This window comes from Nipponia nippon, unplaced genomic scaffold (assembly GCF_047370975.1).
Source record: "Nipponia nippon isolate SJK-2023a ecotype South Korea unplaced genomic scaffold, ASM4737097v1 scaffold_9, whole genome shotgun sequence".
Classification (NCBI taxonomy): Eukaryota; Metazoa; Chordata; class Aves; order Pelecaniformes; family Threskiornithidae; genus Nipponia; species Nipponia nippon.
The window spans coordinates 7,399,676-7,420,751 of record NW_028262413.1 but is presented as its reverse complement, the minus strand read 5'-3'; the positions used below and the strand labels follow the sequence as shown (position 1 = coordinate 7,420,751).

At 51.4% G+C, this 21,076-nt stretch overlaps 1 protein-coding gene across 8 annotated transcripts in view; it reads left to right on the top strand.

Annotated features, from left to right (window-relative positions):
* The first annotated feature begins 207 nt into the window (after positions 1-207).
* CADPS (calcium dependent secretion activator) overlaps positions 208-21,076 on the top strand; it is a 223,542-nt gene continuing 202,673 nt past the window's right edge. For all 8 annotated transcript variants that reach the window (XM_087743393.1, XM_087743388.1, XM_087743392.1 and 5 more), the window contains exon 1: positions 208-582. In XM_087743393.1, the coding sequence (XP_087599519.1) occupies positions 208-582 (375 nt within the window). The remainder of the gene's footprint in view (positions 583-21,076) is intronic.

Genomic DNA, 21,076 nt, shown 5'->3' with positions numbered 1-21,076 from the left:
CGTGCAGCACCGCGGCCAGCGCCCGCGCGCAGGGGGCGGGGCGGGGCGAGGGCGGGGCGGCGCGGGGGCGCGCGCGGGCGCGGCGGCGAGCGGAGCCGGAGCCGGAGCCGGAGCCGGAGCCGGAGCCCGGCAGAGCCGCGCCGAGCCGAGCGGAGCCAGCGCAGCCCAGAGCCGGCCCGGCCCCGGCCGAGCCCAGCCGCCGCCGCGATGCTGGACCCGTCGTCCAGCGAGGAGGAGTCGGAGGAGCTGGTGGAGGAGGAGAGCGGGAAGGAGCCGCTGGCGCCCGCCGCGGCGCGGCTCTCGCCCAGCCGCCCCGGCGAGGGCCCGGGCGGCGGCGGCGCTGCCAGCGGTGGCGGCGGCGGCGGGGGGCTGCAGCCGGGCGGGCGCGGCGGCGGCGCGGCGCGGCCCGCCAGCCCCAGCCCCTCGGTGGCCAGCGAGAAGGAGAAGGACGAGCTGGAGCGGCTGCAGCGGGAGGAGGAGGAGAGGAAGAGGAAGCTGCAGCTCTACGTCTTCGTCATGCGCTGCATCGCCTACCCCTTCAACGCCAAGCAGCCCACCGACATGGCCCGCCGGCAGCAAAAGGTATGGCTCCGCGGGCTGCCCTGCCCGGCCCGGTCCTGCCCTGCCCGGCCCGGCCCTGCCTGCACGGCCGGGCCCGGCCTCCCCTGCCCGCGCCCTGCCCTGCCAGCTCCCCTGCCTGCGCTGTCCTCCTGCCCCCTGGCAGCAGCCTTCCTGCCTGCCCTCCTGCCTGCCTGCCCCCAGCCCGCTCCCCTCACTGCCCTTCTGCCCCCTGCTTGCCCACCCCCCTGCATGCTCCCCTGAATTCCCTCCTGCTCGCATCCCTGCCTGCTCCCCTGCCTCCATCCCTCTCCCCAGGCCCGCAGCCGCCCGGGCACCCCAAGGGCAATGCTGGCACAGGGCACCTTGGGCACCGCACGGGTGGGGTTTGCTGGCAGCGTCCCCGTCCTGGGGTGCGGGGAAGCCCCCTGCCTCCAGCCTCCCCTCCGTGCTGCTCCCCACCGTGGGCTCCCGCACAGAGCCAGCACGCTGACATATGGCATTGCTCCTAGTTACGCAACATCGGGATTCGGGAAGTTTGGGATGTTGGCCATCTAAAGGTTGTCAAAAGGAGAGAAATGGGTTACATTACTGGAAAACACCAGGCGTGCACCCTTGCCTCCTGCAAAGGGACTCTGCAACTCCGTGCTCGCTGCAAAGTTCGCTTAACTGGGAGTGCCGGTGCTGACTTGGGGAGTTACCAAGTCTCATTTCAACTTTGTGCAAGTGTTTATGCGCGGCAAGCTCCCCGACACTGGCTTCCCGGCAAAACGTGGCAGCAGAGCTTTGCGACGAAGTCGCTGCCACAATCCTGACTCTTCCTTCCCAAGTGCGTCACCGCGGCAGGGCCGCGCACTGCTCCGGGCAGAGGCTGGGCAGGAGCCCCTCGCCTGGGCTCCCTGTCCCGAGGAGCCGTCTTGGAGCTTATTTCTCCACCGAGGCATGAGCTTATGGGCCAGGGCAGAAATTAAGTTTCTCCAGGATGTGGACACGGGCGCTTTTTACTCAAATGCAGCCAACTTTTTCCCTGTGGCAGCCAGAGTTAGGTCTGTAACAGGATGTAACTCTCTGGAACAGCTGGCTGATGCTTTTTCTTCATTTTCGGTTGAGTTTCTTAGACTGCAGTTTTAGCCTTGATACTGTTCTGTGTTCACAAATGACCTTTACATATCAGGCAGGCTCCTGGATGTATTGATGCAAACGACATTCAGTTCTGCTACACCACAGGACTATTATTAGTCATTGCAACATACGGAGGTAGGAAAGTGTATCTGTACTGCATGTAGTTTAAAGGCAATATAGGACAATCTGGTGTTGCTGGAAGGTTGAATGATCTGCTTTTGTTTGCTGAGCAAAGTGCATAGCTGAAGATTTAGCTAGGTTTTGAGATTTTTTTTTTTATTTTCTTTTTTTGCCTACAACCCTTTTCAATAGATTGTGGATTTTCAAAGTTGTCTTGGCTTTTGTTTCCTGTGCAACTTCTTTGCGTTCGAAAAAGATGATGGATTTTAAGTAATTGCTAGTTTTGCAGAAATTAAAACAAACAAACAAGCCCTGCAACTGTTTCTCACATAAAAGCGAACCGAGATTGAAAAGGAGTTTTTCCAAAGGAGCAGGCAGCGTCTTAGTGGTTTGGAGAAGAGTGGCTGGGAAGAAGGGCAATTCACGGTCCCTGAAATCAAAATACTGCTCTGTGAAGGGGCAGAAAGAGGGGAGGGAAAGAGAAAAGGCGGGAATAAAGTACAAGTGAAACAAAGAAATGAGGAGTAATGAGAAAAATGGTAAACTGGCAGCAGTACTTGGGGAACGGGGAAGTTACACAGGATCCTGGGAGAAAATAATCCATTCTCTGTGAAATGAAGAACGTAGGGAAATGTGCCTGCCTTATTTATACAAACAGCTAAAATAGGTGTGTCTTGGGGGCTTACCGTCTCCCCTCAGACTTAGCAGTGAGATGGAATTGGGAAAGATAATTTAACTTGACAACACATGTCAAATTGAATTCACCCTTTTAAAGGTGAATTCATTCTGGGTTTTCATCTTCTGTATATGCCTATATTCAGTTGTCATGCAGGTTCCTGGGAGTAAATCCTTGCCCTTTCTCCTTAGCCAAAACTCCTATTAAAGTTAATTAAAGGACTGCCAGAGCCTGGAGTTTGTTGCTGGACTCCATGTGCTCCTCTGCTTTCCTCAGGCATCCCTCTGGGAAAGCCCACCCTTCCGTCTCTGGCTCGAGGGGGACCAAAGGGTGAAGGTGTGGGACTCGTTCCCTCTTGGGCACTGAGCTTCTGTCATGGTGGCTCTGCCAGGCTGAATGGTCTCTGTGGGGACTTTGTGTATTGGTGGGCCTTCGGTCACGATGGAAATACCAGATGCTCCAACACTCATGAGGGTGGAGCAAATGCATTTTGCTCCTCAAGGGAAAGGTGGGAGAAAACCAGGTTTTGGTCCTGCCCTGGTGGGAGCTGTTGTCTCAGTTTCCCCGTGGGGGATAAACCGCTTCTTTCTCCATGTGTCATTTGCCTCTCCGTCCTCACAGGCTGCCATTTGTGAGGGAAGGGCTTCGTCCTGGGAGAAATGGGAAGCAGAAAACCCCCAAGCGTCGTTTGCAGTCTCCATGCTGGTGTGCAGGACCGCGCTCCCGCCTCTCCTGACGGCACCAGGCGGAGAGGCTGCAGAGGGAGGTGCTTGATCCACTGCACACGTGGGCACCCTGGAGATGTGGGGGCCTGACCCTGCCGATCTGCTCGCTGCGGTCACTGCCCGTGGGCAGGACGCCTGGGAGCCTCGCTGGGGCTCTGTCGAGGCGTGGGGACCAGCCAGGCTTCACGTGGGGCTGCTGGGACCCCACACCCACATCAGGGAGGTGCCGAGCAGCCGCCACGGAGGTGCTTTGATGGAGCTGTGCAGCAGCGAGGGCTGGTGACCTGTCCCCAGCCCTGCTCAGCAGGTCCTGCCCGGTGCTGGAAGGAGGAAGAGGATGAGGTCTGGCTTCACCTGGCCCAGAGCTCTCCCCTGTAGCACAGGAGATGCTGCCACCCCCAAGCACAGCCCAAGCAGGGTGACCATGGCTTTGCAGGCGAGGCTGTTGCCTTGCAGAGCAGTTGCCTGGCTGGGTTTGCTGATAAGAGCCAGCCCACCTCCACGGGAGGACCACAGGGCCTGAGGTGGGCTGCGTTGCATGCAGCCCCTGCCAAGTTCCCAGAGCCTGGGCTGCTTCTGTAGCTTCATCTTCTTCTTTGCAATTTTCTCAGAAAAGAAAGCAACTGATTTTGTTGCAGTTGCAGCACTGAAGTTCTTGCCTGGGCTGAAGATCACCGCGGTACCTCCCGCAAGGTGTGTAATCCTCCCTCCTTGATCCTGCAGTGCTGCTGTATCAAAGCTGGCCGGTACCCTGAGCCCCGCGGGCTGCGTGTTACAGCGATGTCATGCACAGACACCCTGGGTACCGGTTATGTAGCAGCATGCCTGTGTGTAGCACTCCGGAGCTGGAAAATGCAGCCTGGTGTTTTACAGCCCTCGTGAGCCGCCGTGGAATAAAGGGAAGTGTGTACTTAAGGTACTGTTGCAACAGAAAGATAATTACATGTGGTTTGATAAATTATAGCATATATGTGAAAGCAAAGAGAGCAGTGGAAATGTGTGAATGGATGGCATAGCTGGGTATATACTGCACGTGGGCATGACAGCGTTGCTTGTTTATACCAGTAACAAACTCTGTTTCGGATTTCAAGATGAATTCAAGCAAATGCCACTCAGAGCTGATATTTTTCTGATCCTGACACCCCAGAAATTTCAGCAACAGAGTAAAAATTGTTTTTTAGATCAGCGTGTTCAAGCCTACACCTCTGCGTCAGGTTTATCTCGATGTCTATGTGGTAAGGCTTCACTTGAGTAGACATCTGTGATGTCTACCTGTAAGTTCTTTTATTTACATCTCACTAGCATTGTTTCCTAAGGGAAAAAAAAAAAAAGGGCTTATTAGATACCTGCCTGTGCTGTCTTACTTCCCACTTGGATTTCTTTTTTAAGCCACTACTGAATTCCAGGCACATTTGACAGGCAGACAGTGGTCTGCAAGATACTTGTCCTGTAAAAGCTTGGTGAAAACAGGGAGACCTGTGTTTGTCTCCTGCCCCAGGTGGGAGGAAGGTGGCAGCGTGCGGGCAGCCCTTTCTAGACCCTGAGGAATCTGAGCCAAAGACCTGCTGAATGTGTGGCCTGGGAGGAAAAGCTCCCGTCAGAGCTTACACCTCGCCGGACACCAAAGGCTCCAGCCTCACGATGCAGTTCAGGAGGAAAGCGGCTTTGCCAGCTCTCTTGCTCTCAGAACAATGTGTTTTAGTACTGCAGATGGCACTTAGCTTGGTAATTGCTTGCCCAGGATGTATTTAGTCTTTTCTCTAGCTCACGCTGACTTGTTGGAAGTAGAGTTGAGACTACTGGCCATGCTCTGTGCCTCTCCCTGCTTGAGCCCAGCTGTCTGAAGCCTTTGGGAGGAGAGCTCAGCCGGCAGCCCGAGGAAGTCAGGCAACGTGTATGCCTCTGTAGTGACGCAGACCAAGCACTCTTGGATGTGGGTTATACCTCTTGCTAAACACCTCCAAAACATGTCAGCCAAAAGGCACAGCACAACCCAGGAATTGGCATTTGCTCATTCAAAATAGCATAAACTGAGAGATCTTCTCCAGATTATCACCAGCCCCTTGAAAACACTTGTTGGGAAGGGGGCAGCAGGAAGAACTCATTAGGAGATAAAATGTGGAGAGCACATTAGGTGAGGCATCACTGCAGCTGTGGTTGCCATCACCTGTTTTCCATCACTGTTTTTCCTCCCTGCAGAACGAGGGAGCAGGCAGGCGGCATGTGGGAGAGTAAATCATTTCCCAGTGGGATAAATGTGGGATGAAAAAAGTTCCAGCTTAGTTGCAGATTACTGGAGCTACTCCTGGGAGAAGTGGCTTGTGATTTGGGTCCTTGTGTAAGCCTGTGGGGTGACGTTGGGTGCATTAGCAAAAGTCTCTGTCAGATTCAGCAAAGGGCTTAAGCTTGTGCTTTGCTGAATGGTGATTGATTTAAGTGTGGTGCTTAATGCAGAACAGGTGTGAGGGATCACAAACTCTGTTAAATCAGTTATGATGCATCTTAAAATATCAAATTTCTGCCATTTTGGCATGCGTGCAGATGCTACAACAGTTAGGAACATAGTAAAGCTAGTGCAGCCTTCCAAATAATCACATCCTTCTTCCCTATCATGGGTTGGGTTGTTATTTTCACGGAATATTTACACAAGTTCTCTCTTAAAACTACCAACATGTTCTTCTGGGACAGACCGTGACTCAGGTGGTATTGGGACTTGTTTTAGCAGCTTTCTGCTGGAGGAACTGTGATTTTTATGGTCAGATTCTGCCCTGCTGGCCCCAAGAAACCCTTAGAGGTGTGGTTTTCTCAGCTCTGCAGGAGAGGAGAGGTAAAGATGATGCTTGTTTTCTGTCTGTTCCTCGCTTGCTCTCTAGTGCTGTTTAAGAAGGAGATGCAAGGTCCAGGCAGGTCTCAGGCATGAGCTGGATCCCATGTACAGCTCTGTAGCTGCAGCAGAGCTTGCAAGATAATTATCGGTGCTATGCCCGTAAAAACCTGGAAGGGTAGTTAGGGGCTGCCTTCGCCGCTTCGCTGGATCAGTGTTGGCATTGGCCACTGCCACCATCAAATGAAAGTTGTGTGTGTGGCTGGGCTCTCGGCTTAGGCTGTCCCCGGGTCAGCTCTGTGCGAATCCCGAAGTGAAGACGAGCCTGCCCGCGTTTCACTGCTGCTTGGAGAGCCTTGCCGTGGGGAGGGAAGTCTGGCACATCTCAGGTGCGGTGTGCCTTAGCAGTGTGGAGTGCAGAACGTGATCGTTGTGCTCAAGTTGTCTGGAATCTGCAGAAAATGGTTATTTTCAGTTAAAACACTTATCATTTATCTTGTCAGTACCTTATCTTAATTTAATTCTAGCAGATATCAAATATTTGTCATACTTTGGCTATTTATATACTTGCAGCTTATTGGATTGGGAAGCAGGTAATTAAATAGGCTGTGAGCTTGGTCTTCGGCTGTTGTAAAACTTTGCAGTTCCTGATCCATAGCCTGACGATTCAATTATTGTGAGTGGCACCTCTCGGGCCAGGGATGATGTGAACTAAAAGTGGAGAAGACTCATCAGATCATGCAGCTCCAACCCCTGCTAAAGCCGGTCGTTTCCAAAAGGTATTATTTATGGACTTGCTTTGCATAGTCTAGACGCTCTCCCTGAAGCACTTTGCCTTTTGCACAACTTGTAATTCCTTCTGCTGAATGATGAGTCACTCGTTCTCCATTCACCTAAGTGGGAAGCGGTCAGCAAGTCATTTCCCTATGTAATTTTTTTTTAGCTGGAGAAGTATTTAATTTGTTTTTAGTGTGGTTTAGCAGTAAGAACCCAGCCATCACAACACTGCTACTAGCAGTGAATGCACACAAACCCCTTACAGCTAATGCCGATGCTTTATTCTATTTAGAAATAGTCTACACCCTATTTCTATTTAATTATGTAAACCTGATTAATATGTTAAGACCAATCAATATAGTATAATCAATAAAGCTGTTGCTTGGTTGGTGTCGATGTGAATTCAGCTAGTGGCTTCAGCAGCGCCAGGGTTTCACCCACAAAGTGATCTCTAGGAAGCACATATATTTTAGTGTGTCTTTAAAAACTAGGACTAATTAAAACAGTAGAGGTCTCATAAAACAGCAGATGAGGGGACCTTCCCTGGTGGTGAGCAGGTCCTCTCCGTTTGTCACCCAGGAGGATGGGCGGCTCCTCAGAGGTGGGGTTCGATGGGTGGCCCCTCAAAGGTCTTCTCCTCCTGGCAACAGAGCAGGGTGAGGTGCAAGGGAAGGTGACACCTTGCTCCCCAGCTCTCAGAGAGCGTGGTGCAGGCACGGGAGGACAAGCAGAGTTCTCCTCCTCGCCTTGGCCGCTGCACACAGCAGGTGGCACAACTGGCTCCCAGCAGGTCAGAATTGGGCCACCCTTCTCACAGGGCATGCTTTGAGGTCCAGCGGCAGGGTCCAGCTGTGTCTTCATGAGGGTGGGAGAGGGGAGATGCAAGAGATGGCAGGTTCCTGGGGAACTTCCCTGTGTCGTTTAGGTACTGAAAAAAATACATGGAGCATCCTAACCTGGCACTTGCTTTGGAAGAAATTATTTGTGGGTACAGGATACTTGGGGGTGTTTTGGCTGGGTTTTCCTCTGGATTGGGTGGGCATCATTCTTAAAAGCAGACTTAAGTGCAGTCGCTGAGTGTTTGATGTCAATGTGTGAAATTGTTGTTTGAAAAGGTGCTTTTAGTGATAATATTTGGTATTGTTTGTCTGTGATTCAGGCTGATAGTCAGGCGTTTTCTAGAATTTAAACACCTGAGTCAAAATGTCATGCAAATGTTTATTCAGCTTGGGCTAAGCGATGCTGTGTTTGTAGTTGTCATAGTTCAAAACCTGTCTGTCTACCTCACATTAAGGCTAGGAGCTTGGACTTTTAGCAGTGTGAGGTATATAATGACCCTTGTGAGGGGACATTAGTACAGGCCCACCTCCAGCCTGGAGGGGCTGGAAAACTGCCCCGACACACAACTCAATGACTTGGGCCATACAACTCAATGACTTGACCCTTGTGCTTCAGGACAGTCATGTGACCACGACCGCTCAAGTGCTGAGCGTCTGCCCATACCCAAATGTTAGTGTTTGATGAAGAAACTTAATGAAATCTAGATTTATTTATGTTTTTCCTAGCCCAAAGGGTGGGATTTTTTTTTTAATGATGGTGTTGCAGCATTTATCTTTGGGAAGCGGAGATGCAGTGTGCAGGTCTTGAAGGAATCCCACTGACTTTGGTAGGACTTTGGGATGATGCCACAGTGTATTTGTACAAATACCCTGGCAAACAGAGCTGCCCGCTAATGGTCCAGCAGTGGCCTTTTGTGATCTCATGTGCTAAATTAGGGTGACGTTCACCCAAGGGCAGGGTGCTCTTTGTCTTCAGAATATGATGAGACAGTCTTCAGGTCTAGCTTTTTCTGTAGACCCCCTGTTTCCACCTCCAGCTCCCTTTTCAGGTGGGATTTAGATCCACACTTGATGGTTTAGGATGAGCACCAGGTATGAACTGGATCTGGTCCTGTACAAGCATGGAGCAGAGTGACCCCGTCCCTGCAAACCCATCACCTGCTGTTTGTCTTCAGCCTGGGGAAGGATCTTGGGGGGGAAAGAAATCAATAAACTTTTTGGCACTGGAAAAGAAGCACTCGTTTTGGATGTTGTCGTTGCCTAATGTACTTCTGCAAGAGAAAGAAGCCCTGCATCCAGAGCAGCCGTAGCACCATAGTGTGTACAGGCTCAGCTCAGTCCCTTGGAGTGGGGCTTGAAGGAGGCGGCTTGGCTCCCAATTGCCTGTCCGGCGCAGGGGAGGAAAGTGATAGGGAGGAAAGGCCAATTTCCAGGCTCACACCCCGAAGAACTACTGATGGCAAAGCTATTTGCGAAGAAATGTCTTACTGAAACAGTCTCTCACATTGCCTTGTGAAAGGCATCAGCTGTGTCTGCTATAGCATCTGAATTTGATCCCAAGCACCTGCTGAGCTGGAGAGGATGGTGCTGGGAGTTTGCAGATCCTGTAAGTTTGTAGTAACCGCTGATGTTTATTAGTTGCAAAGCGTGTTTGCAATCGATAAGGTGTGCGGGGCACGCCGACTCCTGTAGGAAGCGATTCTCCCTTTCCTGGGGAATTTATCATGTTACCAGTCCAGACTATGCTAAGTAGGCAATGCCCTAAGGTGCAGAAAGCTGTGTGTTGGGGTGCAGGATTTTACCATCCTAAGCACCCCAACACGTGGCTGCAGCATGATAAAATCCTGCACCCCAACACACAGCCTTCTCCCCCTCCGTATCTCAGGGGAGCAGCCCCTTGCTTTCCTTGGAGCTGCTTGAAGATGGGTGGCGATTGCCTCTTCCAGGAGGGATGCAAGTGTGGCCGCTCACAAGCATGTGTGTGCATGAGGGTCGTTTCAGAGCCCGGGGTGGGTCACAGCTGATGTATGGACTCTGTCTGGGAGCAGGAGGGGACAAGCTGCCTGGCTGGTGGCACTCTGGTGAGATAAAGGGACTTGGGTTTGATATTTGGCTGTCAGAGGGAATATTAACTGGTGCTCCTAAATAAAGCACCATGCTCACTGGAGTGAGATACGGTATTAGTTCAACAAGGAAGCAGATTTGGGGTCAAAAACTTTTTTTTTTTTTCCTCCTATATAGAGAATGCATTTTTCTGTATATGACCTCATTGTCCCTTCTACCACCCATCTCATTTCCAACCGGTGCTTTGCTCGGAAACAAACTCTTATCCCAAGGAGAGATTCAGGGGAGCCCTGTCCAGCCAGTTGGTCAAGTAAAACAAAATACTGCAAAAGCACTTTGGAAGGAGGTTTCTGGGCTCTCTCTGTCCGACCTTGGCATGTGGCTGGTGCAGGTGACTGTGGAAGGGTGTCCCTTGGATGTCCTTGTCTGATCGGTGGGGGCTGGGAAGGAGAGGGGGTTCAGCTGTTATATTTCAGGCACAAAAAACATCGGATGATTTGTGAGCAATTAAGTGAAGCTGTTCAGAAGTTCCGTTGGGACTGCTGTTGATGCTGGCAGGGGCTAGCTTTTGCAAGAAGGGGATGTCGCTTTGCCTGGTGCGCTATGGGGAGGGTCAGCTGCTCTTGCACCTCAGCAGCAGAGGATTTAGGCATTGCATAAGCAGAACATCAAGCAAAAGGCAAATTTCCTCTAAGATGCCAAATACTCTTTCCTGGTTCAGCAGAAGGGCACAAATGCTTTGCATATTGCACAGGCCGAGTTTGCTTTTATTGCCTACACCCCTAGGTTTCCCCTCCTTCCTAGCAGACTGCTCCCACCCTTCTTGCAACCAGAGACGATGGACTCATCGCTGCCTCGGAAGAAAGCTAATGGGGTGACGCAGCAGGAGCCAGCTGCTTTGCTACCTGCATGGTGACGGTGCAAGGATGAAGGAAGGACACAGCCAGCACTTCTACAGCCATGGGCAAGGCTGCGTGACCCGCCAGCGGTGCGTGCCGCAAAAAACAGTGCTGTGCCTCCCACCCCTAGCACCGCAGACCACCCTCTGCCAGCAAGACCTCTAGGCAGAAGCCATCTGCTGCTGTTATCTGGGGACGTGCAGCTGTCTGAGCTGCATGGGGTTGTTTTTTGGTGCAGAGCCAAGAGCTAGCTGGAGTTAGGACTGCAGACACTTTGTGTGTGCTCAGTCATTCGCGAGGGCAGAGCAGCTCCCGAGCGTGAATCGATGCCGATGCTCTGCGGTGGGAAGGAGCGAGGAGCTGGGAGGGGCACCAGGCCTGGCTGAAGGAGTTTGGAGCTGAGTAGTGACGGCTTTGCTCCTTCTCTTTCTCGGGCCTCTGGTGCTTCAGTCTGCAAATTTTCCCCCACCAGAAGGGTATCTGTGAAGGAGCTGGGGAAGGGAGGAGGGATTTCTCACAGCTCCGAGGTGTGGCTGCGTTTTCCATCTCCCATTTGCTTTGCAGCAGGCCTGGTGCGGGCCCTGCAGAGATGGTGGGGAATACTACTTTTCTAGCCTCTAGATGTCTCAAGAGAGAACTGATGTCCTCAAAAAAATCGAGTTGATCGTGCAGTGGTGGTTTACGTTGGCCAGGGATCTGCCTGGTACAATTTCTGCTCGTTGGCAGGTTCCCTGGGCTTCAGTGGTGCCTTCTGCTCTTAAAGATGTTGGTTGTGATGCTGCAAAGACCCTACCCCTACGTTCAGCTGGAGTCTTGTGGGTGTTATCTGCTCTGAGGGCTCCTTCTTCCCCAGGACTTCTCGTGGCACATTCCCCTACGGCCTGAGCCGAGTGCCTGGCAGGGAGAGTGCCTCGTGGGCCTAAGGAGGGACGGCTGGGCAGGGAATGGCATCAGAGAGCTTGTTCTTTAAACAGCAAGCTAGCTGCTTGCACCGGCTACCATGAGCCTGTACTGACAAGACATAGACATCCCCTGAGGGGTTACACCAGCCCAGGAGAGAGGGTTACGTGCCTGCGGAGCAGCCGTGCTCCTTGCCGCGGAGCAGAGCGAGCACACCTGAGGCGCAGGTAGGAAACAGAAAGAGCACGCTGGTGGCAGCCTGAGGAGTGTGCTCAAGTGGGTTTGGCATTTGAATTCCACTTTTAAACCTCTCTTTTTGCTTGCTGTTAAATGCTGTTATAGGTGCATGTGTGCACATGCTCACGCAAGGCATATGAGCTGAGCAGGGCAGGATCTCTGTGGGTGCTGGAGAGCAGCGTGGTTAGGGAGTCCCTCCATCAATAGCAGCAGCCGCTGAACTGCCCAGACTCCAGTGCCATACATGTTGCTGGCTGGCATAAAATGGATGTTTCTTTCTAAGGCTATTTGACATCTCTACTGCTGAACTTTTGTCAGGAGTTCCTCAGGCGCAGACCTCTGAAGCCTCCGTTGTAAAGCTCCTGCTTGGTGCATATTTCATGCAGTAGGATGTGTGTGATAGAAATTCTTCCTGTAATCTCATCTCTCTGTAAACTCTCTTCTCTCAGCTTCTGTCTCACACCAGAATATTCCTGTCTGCGCAGAAGTCACCCCAAAAGTGAATCAGATCCTGCTGAGTGGGACAGTCTTCCCACCACCTATTTATAGTGCGTGCAATTACCCTCCATGCATCTTGGAACTCTAATTGCCTTTTTATTGCTGTTTAGCAGTGTGTTAAAGGTTTTCGAATGCTCATGCCTTGTTTTCTCATTAGCTCTATTTATTCCTCCTTTGGCTCCCTTCCTCAGCCTCATCAAATTTAGCATCTTCTCCTTGCCTTTGGGGCCTTGGGCAGCTCTGCCACTTCTTACTTGTTCTCCCGTGTCCTTTCTCATGTTGCTGCTCCAGATGCTTTGTGTTCCCCGGTCTCGCTACAAGGTGCTGTCGGGGCCCATCTCCTGGAAAGGGCTCTGTGCCCACTGTGATGCCCTGCCAGCACTCCTTTTGCTGGGCAGGGTGGCTCAGGCAAGACGCCTCTTCAGGCAACTGCCTTGTGTCAGGCAGGGCTGGTCAGCATGGCGAGGCTGCCCAGGCAATTAGGGGCAGGTACGCAATCCGGGAATGGAAAGCAACGGTTAAGAGTCTGGAAAGGAGCTGATCATAGGAACTGGGAGTTGGGAGGCAGGTGCTGTGGCCTGAGGGACCCTGCGTGGGTTTGTTTTGCCAGGGTGGCCCAGGAGCTGCTTCATCGCCAGCGGTCCCCACATGGCACAGCCCCTCTCTAAAGCCACCGCGTGCTGGGTTGGGGGCATTCACAACTGGTATCGCTGGGATTGCATTTTTAATGCTTCATGTCTATCCTGTACCTATTTTGACCTATCTGCTTTCTCTGATGGCCACGACAACGTTTGTGCTTGTACAGCGCCTGGTGCTCTGTGTGGATAACTGGGAGCAAGCCTTAGCCTGGGTTTGTCTCATATAGTCTCTGAGTGCAAAGTCCTTTTTGAGGTTATTTGCTTTATGTTTTAGCCTTGTTGTGTGGCATTTCCATGGCTCAAATTAATTCAATTATCCCCTGAGGTGCTTGCTTGCTCACAGTTGTCTGGGACTTTATTGCCCTCCTCTTGTGTATTGAGGAGCCCACACAACTCTGAATCATCAGTAAATGTAATCACGGTACTTGATGTTTGTTCTTCCAAGTCCATGATATACAATAAATGAAACTGGCCACCAATCTGTGCCTCCCCTTTCGGCACCTGTTGTGTTCCAAAACGCTTCCTCACTGTGTATGGCCCCGCCACTCAATCCTAACAGCATTCGTATTGACCGGAGAGATTCATATTTTATGTAAAATTGTATGAAAAGCTTTCTCACCCTGTAAGTAATTTATGGCCAGAGCTTGCCCCCAGCTACATCTGCTAAGTGTGGTGTCAGCTCAGCAAGGACTTGGTGACCGGGCTGAGTTAAGTAGCCTGCGACACTCTGCAGATTGCAGGCTCAGGACAGGCGAGTGCACCGTGCCGCCAGCCTGCATCCCTGCCCATGGCCAGTGTTTGCCTGCGACCCGCTGGTGCTTGCGACATGGGCTGTGCAGCGCTGCCCCTGGCTGGCATCCTCACCGGTGGGCTCCAGCCGAGTGCGGGGGGTTCATTAGTCAAGGAACAAATGACTGAACTGAAACAGGGACTGGAGCTCCCGGCTGTCAGAGGGGTTTTGCTGTTTCAGGTTCCTTGCGCTCCTGGGTGAAAGCAGAGGCAGAGCTTGGCAGTTTGGGTGCTGGCTGGGGGCTTGGGTTTGGGCTAGGTTACAGGATCAGCTCCCTGCTTGCTCCTTCACAAGCTCGCACAATTCTCCAGATCTTTCACAGGCTGCCATCAATATAAAGGTGATGAAAATATTTCTCTTTCCTCCATAGAGCGCTGGAAGACAGTGAGAGCTTATGAGATGCTGAGTTAATTGCTTAGCGCAAGATGCGCAGGTCCCTGGGTGCGCTAGGGCTGGACCCGGTGAGAGCGGCCGTGCTGTAGCTCAGGCACATGCGGACACTGAGCATCCACGGGCTGCCCCTTCTGCGACTTGCTGTGTCCTCCGAGCAGCCTCTACAGCTGCTCCCTCTTATTATGACAGTTAATAGTCTTGCATAGTTCATGCTTACAAGTTGTACGCACTTGTAATTTACACATATGGGGCTTCATATAGATCTTAACTCTATGCACAATAGCCGTGCATCCTTTCCTCCTCGCTGTTTGCATTTGGGAAGGTGGGCAGGAGGCTGCCTGGTGTTTCCATACACAGGGGAGAGCATGGCTTGCCTGCAGCTCGCTCCTCTGTCATCTCCTGAGCTTGTCACGGGTGCTGCCATCCCTCAGGAGGGTGCAGCAGGGAGAATTGCACTGTAGTGCAGAAGCAAGACAGGAAAAATTCAGCCTTATTGGTCCACTTTTCCCTTTCCTTTTAATGCTCTCAAAAACCAACTGCTGTGTGAAAGGAAGGCAGCCCGGAGCGCTGAGCCTGGTTTTGCATTGCTGGAAGTCTGTGAAGCGAGGCTCTGCTCCAGACGGGCGCTCTCTGGATGCATATGCATGTGCTCCAGCTGCCCTTGCTTAGGGCAGCCTCAGTGCAAACCGCAGCCAAGTCCGAGGCTTCCAGATGTTTGTCCTGTGGGGATGGCTAAGGCTTGCAGGGACAAACAAAATGGGACCACCAAGGGAGGGGCTTTTAAACTAGTGTGACAGCTCCGCTGCCCCCCGTTTAAGCCCATAGGAGCAGGAGAAGAGTAAGACCTCCAATTCTTTCCCGTCAGCCAAATGCACAAGATTCAGTGGCCAGCAAGAAGCAGATGGCTTGCTATTTCTGTGCCCTTTCATTTGATAGCTGCAGGTCTGGGAGGGAGTTACAGCTGCTCCAGTAGTGTGGCAAATCATCTCCATTTATCTTGCGGTGTTATGCCTTGATGATGTCAGATAGTCTCTTTACATTGCGTATATATTCAGACTAAGCAAAATCGCTATGTTTTTTCTATGAAAATTTAATGATGAAAGATGACACTATAAGTGATTTTTTTCTTTTTTTTCTTTAACCAATTGTTTCATTTGCTGTATAACACTCACACTAATGGTAATAATCTTTCCTTACTGTGGCTCAGGAGAACAGATGTGCCTTTTGAATTTATTTTTTTTTACCTAGACAGAATCATCTCTTTTTTTTCTTTTTTTTACAGCTCTGATTACTTGCTTTGCAATGCTGTGACCTATATTCAAGGTGAAACTTGTGATAAATGTTTGCTTTGGGGAGGGAGGCACAACCATGTTTCTGAGAAGATTAAGGCCTGTCAGGCAGCAACCCTCATTTCAATTAGACGTCAAAATGCAAATCATCCAGGCTTCAGAGTATGTCAAGGTGAGAGTAGGAAGGACTTTAATCCATTCTGAGATTAAGTTGAAATCCTTGTGTGCTTTAATTGTTCTTGGTCAGTTATGCTGGCTAGGAATGGTGTGGGGATAAGTCAAAGTTGTGCAGGAAAATCCTTCAATGATATTTTTGTCATGCGTTAAAAGGCTTGCTGGCTGCATGTAGTACTTGCTCGCTCAAAGGACTATCATCCCTCAAATGGTAGAAAAATGACTCTGGAAGTTGCAGCTGTAATGACAGCTCCCCTGATTTTAATAGCTTCATTATTATTTATTCATTTTTGCATGAGGTATTAGCAGGTAAGCGGTGCATGAGCCAGGCTGCAGTGTGCCCAACGCAGGGGCACAGGCTGCGCTTTTGGGTTAGCGTCCCTGCGTCACGTCTGGGGGACATGTGGGGCACGGTCTCCCCTCCGCCCCACCTGCATCGCCCTGGGGAGCCCCAGCCGCTGGGGCGCAGCGGTGGGTGCCCGGGGTGCGCAGCATGAGGCTGCGGGGTGGCTGTAGAGGATGTCCCGAGCTCTAAGTGTTCCCGTCTGCCTGGTGATGCTGCTGGCTCCATGTGTTTTGACCAGAAAAGCAACGATAACAACAAAGCCCAAAAGGTTTTTAAGGCTGGTGTTGTGGACGTGCATCCTGGTTTGGGCATCCTGGCCAGCAGGGTTTCTCTAGATTGCCTTTTGGTGCTTTTGATTAAATACGCTTCTTTGAGGGGGGAATCTTAAAAAATAGGCACTTTCTCAAAGCACGTAAAAAAAAATCCAGTGAAGACAGATACAACATGGGTGCCACGGCCAGACCTCCCCAGGTGACCCGTGGGACCAGCTAGCCCTTCGTGACCGACCCTGGTACCTGTCCCGGCCAAGAGTCAGGGTTGCCATGGAAAGGCGGTGAGCTCATTGCGGGATGGCAGGGCATGGGAGCAGCCCCCCGGGGCCGGCGGCAGCTCCGCTGGATGCCCCATGGCTCGGATGGGGCAGCGATGCTGAGAGGGGCCACAGCCAGAAGTGGCTGAGCATCAGCATCACTAACTAGCAGGTCTGGGGGTTTTCCCCACGACGCTGGTGCCTTTGGGAGAGACGGCACCTGGAGCCGAGAGCACAGCTTGCTAAAGCAGAAAGGAGCATGTTAACCCCAGGACTTTGGGGGCTGGAGGGAGAAATAGCTTACACGGATGCTTGATACAGAGCAGGTAGGTTCTTGGGAGGCTTTTCTTCCCTTTGCTGCCTTTGAAAGGGTGAATGAGAGAGCTCAGGGTGGTGGGAAGACTATGAAATATTTTCTTACCCTCCGCTTGAAGAGATAAGTTAGTTTTACAAAATGTAAGGTAAATGAAAGATGATGTTTCTACTCTTCGGTCTTTCTCATTTTCATATATCTGCTTCTCCTTCTGGCTTCTCAGCAAACATTAATGAAGAAGTTGGGGGTGAGAACCAGCAAAAAACAACTTGGCCCTGTTGAAACCATGTGTACAAGGTCGTAGCTGTTTATGTAGCAAATCTCACAGGACTTGAAAAATGTCCTTGGTGCCGTCTTGTGCAATTTATCAGGGGTGTTTATGGAGTCACAGCACTACTTTGCACCAGAGATGGCAACCATACGCTATGGTTGTACATCATGCCTGTTTTTGTACCCAGCTTGGATGACTAAGATTTGTAGATACAAGGCTCATAAGCTCAATGAAAAAGTAGCAAAAATGTGAATTATGGAGCTATTTTCATAGCAAAACACGTAATTATGGTTGCATGTAGACTTTGCACTGGAAAAACTGCTGTAGACAGAGAAGCTCTATAAATGTCTGTTTTTGGGAGCTGGACCTTGCTTGGAGGGCATTGGCAAGTGCCCCACATCACCCCCTTCCCGGGGGAGCTGCGCAGCCAGCGAGTCCCCCGTGGCTGGCAGGCTTTCCCCAGCCCTGCGGGGTGGGGGGTGTTTTTGCAAGGCAGACCTGGGCACCACAGGCAAGGGAGCTGCTAGGAGTCGGGAACCGAGCCGAGGTTGGAAGGGCTGCAAACAGGGAGGCAGAGGCAAGGGACCAGCCTTCCACATGACAGGGGCTGCTGCTGAATCACTGTTTACGGCTGTTTCTGTACCTGCTGACTCGATGCATGGAAATAGGGTACCTCTATTTTTAGTCCTTGTGCATTCATGCACGCGCACACTGAAATTAGACTTTTTGTGATGGGAGCAGTTTCTTCCCTACTCTGAAAGTATTTCAGAGTTGTGGCACAGGAACGATTCACGATTTCTTCCCTTCCTAACATCATCCGCACAAGGAGAGAGTTGAGGAGAGCTGCTTGCTCTGTGTAGTAGTGAAGTAGCATGGGATGGACCCGAGTACCTCAGAGCTGCCTCTCCCGTCGGTGCCGTCCAGCCGCGGTCCTGCCCCTGCCAACTTTCTGGCACCAGACTTGCAGCTGCCAAATTTTATTCCACATCCCGCTGACTTAGTTTAACCCTCTCTTTAAGAGCTAATTTGATACCTAAATATGATCTATCAACTATTGCAGCAGGACCAGGGTGTTTTGATTTTTTACAGTCAGTTTTTTACTCATCTGTGATTAGCTTTGCCTGTCTCATTGCTCCTTGATGCTGGTGGAGCCATATCGAGCTCTATCAGCAAAGGAGGAGGTCCCAAGATGAAACCAGCACATTTGTGTTGGCAGGAGTTGTGTGTTGGTTGTTACCTGCTGCTACAGTTAATTGTGTTGTGAAAACAGGCGCTGCTTTTGCATATGAGCTGGGACATTGAGGTGAGGCAAAGCAGTGACTCGTCAGTGGCAAAAAAATCACATAGTTTTCACTGGGGCCAAGATCTGGTTTACTTTGTTAACGCTGCACGGAGCAGGATTGCGAAGGTGGTTGCTGGTGGAATATTCCAGTGAAAACAAGGCTTTCTCATCCTAGTGTATTGGGATTGACAATGACATTTTGGGAAGAGAAGAAAGGAAAAAGTGCGTGCTCTGCTTTTAAAGGACTGTCATCTGCCTGGCAGCAGCTCTGTGGCACTGTCTGCCCTCAGCTGCTGTGACTTCAGAACCTGGCCAGGATTCCCCGGAGCTAATGAGATTATTTGACTTAGTGATATTATTTAGAAGATGCATTATTCCCTCCCTGGTGTCCTCCTGGTGTGCAGGGTGCTGGTCCCTGCCATCAAAAAGCCTGGAAGCAGGTGCTGTTGCTCAAATGAGTGAAATGGCACGTATGGCAATAGCAAACTGGTGTGAGTGCTGTGTCCCGTGTGTACAGGGAGTGCGATGAAAGGCTTGTCAGAATTCCTGCCTTAAAAACCCTGTGTCCAAAACCTTAATGCCGTATTTGCATCCTTGATGTCCTCCTGACTGCCCTCTCGGGTTTGCTGTCAGGAGAAGGTGGCAGGGGGGACCCTGCTGCTCCCGACTGCTGGACAAGGTTTGGCATCGGCTGGTGGGAACTGCGGCTTTGACCCCGAGATCTCTGTAGCTTTGATTTCTGGAAAGTCTGGTTGCTGAACTGCTGTCGCTCAGCAGGTCTCCTGTTCTAAACCACTTGCAGCAGGCCCTGCAGCTATCTTGCTCTCCTTGCCCACCTTGTTCAGAGCGATATCCAGAAACTAGCGATGCCTCCAAATTCAGATCTGTTTCTCAAATAACCATTTAACTCTGCTGTGAGAGTTTGGGCAGGCTGGAAAGAATGACTTAGTCATTCTGCTACTTGCTCTGGCCCAACAATACCTGATGTCTTCTGGCTCCTTTGCTGCCCTTTGTCATTACAGTGCTTTGGCACCTGCACCCAGGAGAGCGCAGCGTCCTTGTGAAACCCTCGCTGGGCGAGTTCCTCCCCTCGTCTCAGGGATATTGGGAATGAAGCAGTTGTTTACATCGCTGCAAAAGACAATTTTCTGCCTCTGGAGCCACACATGGAACTGATGCATGTTTGCTCCTTGCTGCACGCGTAGTCCCAGCTTTCTCCCGATATGAAAAAGCCTGCTGAATTGTTTTGGAACTTCACAGCAGGAGTTTTGTTTCTCATGTTCCATTGTGTTTGCCAGCCCAACTTGTGAGCTGTTTGCCAGAAGTACATGCGTGGGTATAAATGCACTGACTTCACATGGACTGGTTTTCCACGCGTTTGTGGCTGCCCTGTGGAGGGGCATCACCAATCTGCGCTGGAAACCTCCCGTGGCAAAAAAGGGGAGAAGGGGAAGAGGGGAGCGAAGGAGAGGGTGAGAGGAAGGTGCTTGTGTTGAAGGAGAAACACCATTTGCGTCTGCTTCACTTGCCTGCAAAGAGATGAGGAGGGCCTCTGGGCTGTGCCAGGATACTTCCCCCAGCAGCTGGGAATAAGGTAGAGCAAGGGATCGACACATCCCAAGGATGAGATAGTGCTACCCAAGGGTATGGTGGGTACTGAGTGGGAACCCACCCAAATCCCTGGCCCGGGAGTTGGGAGTGTGGTACCTTGTACCTGATGCTCTTGGTGCTGTGATGCTGGTGTGGAGGGACATGTGTTGGGGAGGGGAGGTTGTCTTGGTCTCATCCTTGCAGTCAGCCCGTCACTCAGGATGCAGTGCTGGTGAGCAAACCCCTCTAGTTTTACTTGGCAAAGGCCTGTGGGCTTCCTGCTGAGGCTGCCCAGGAGCTCGCGAGGCGGAGCGTGCCTCGGGTGTGCTCGGCTCCTGTTGGGAGGGCCCATGTGTGGTGCTGTCGGCGTGGCTTTAGGTGTTTTGCTTTTATTCCAGAGAGAAACTGATTGGGAAAGGTATGTTCTTCTGTCCGTGCTGCAAACAACCCTGTGGTTGCCTTCTTTCTTAGAGAGCACCAGCGATCTTATTAATATCTCCTTAGACGAGCAGGCTTAGAGGGCTATTACCAAGTTTATATTGAAAAGCCTATTTGCTAGGTGGGTTTTCCTAAGCTTTTTAGAGACAGATCCGCAGTACCTCTCTGTTTTGGGGGCAGGGAAACACTGAAAGTTTGGGCACTTAATATCCTTTTGTTCTGGACCCCAAACTGAGATGCAAATCTTTTCTCTCCAAAGATGTTTAAAGCCAAGCATCTTGAGGCTGAAACAGTACGCAGAGCCCCAGCTGTCCCTGAGTCTTCAGTCTCCGGGATTATTCAGAGATTTGCAAATTAGAAAGGTGCTGAAAGCAGTTCCCTTGAGCTTCAGTGGAGAAGTATTTGATGGTATACAGTTATCTTGCAGATAACTTCCCAGGCACCATCCTACATCGGTGATGGAAAAGTACCATTGGTGGCTATGGGTGGCCAGAGCTCCCTGCTTGGCTTATAGCCAGCCTCTTATTTAAGGCACGGAGAAACCTAGGCAAGGGGAAGGGAGGCTGGGCACAGCCTGTGTGGGGAAGGCGCTCCCGAATCAGTGCTGTGCTCTAGCTCTTTCCCTGCCGTGCCAGGGGAGATGCCAGCGGCTGTGCTGCAGATGCTCTGGTGCTCAACGCGGGGTACGTGATGTTTCGTCAGACACCTGTGCAGAGGGCTCGCGGGTCAATACCTCGTTATAGCAAATCCATGTATCTGGCTTGCCTATTTGCTCTCTAATTGC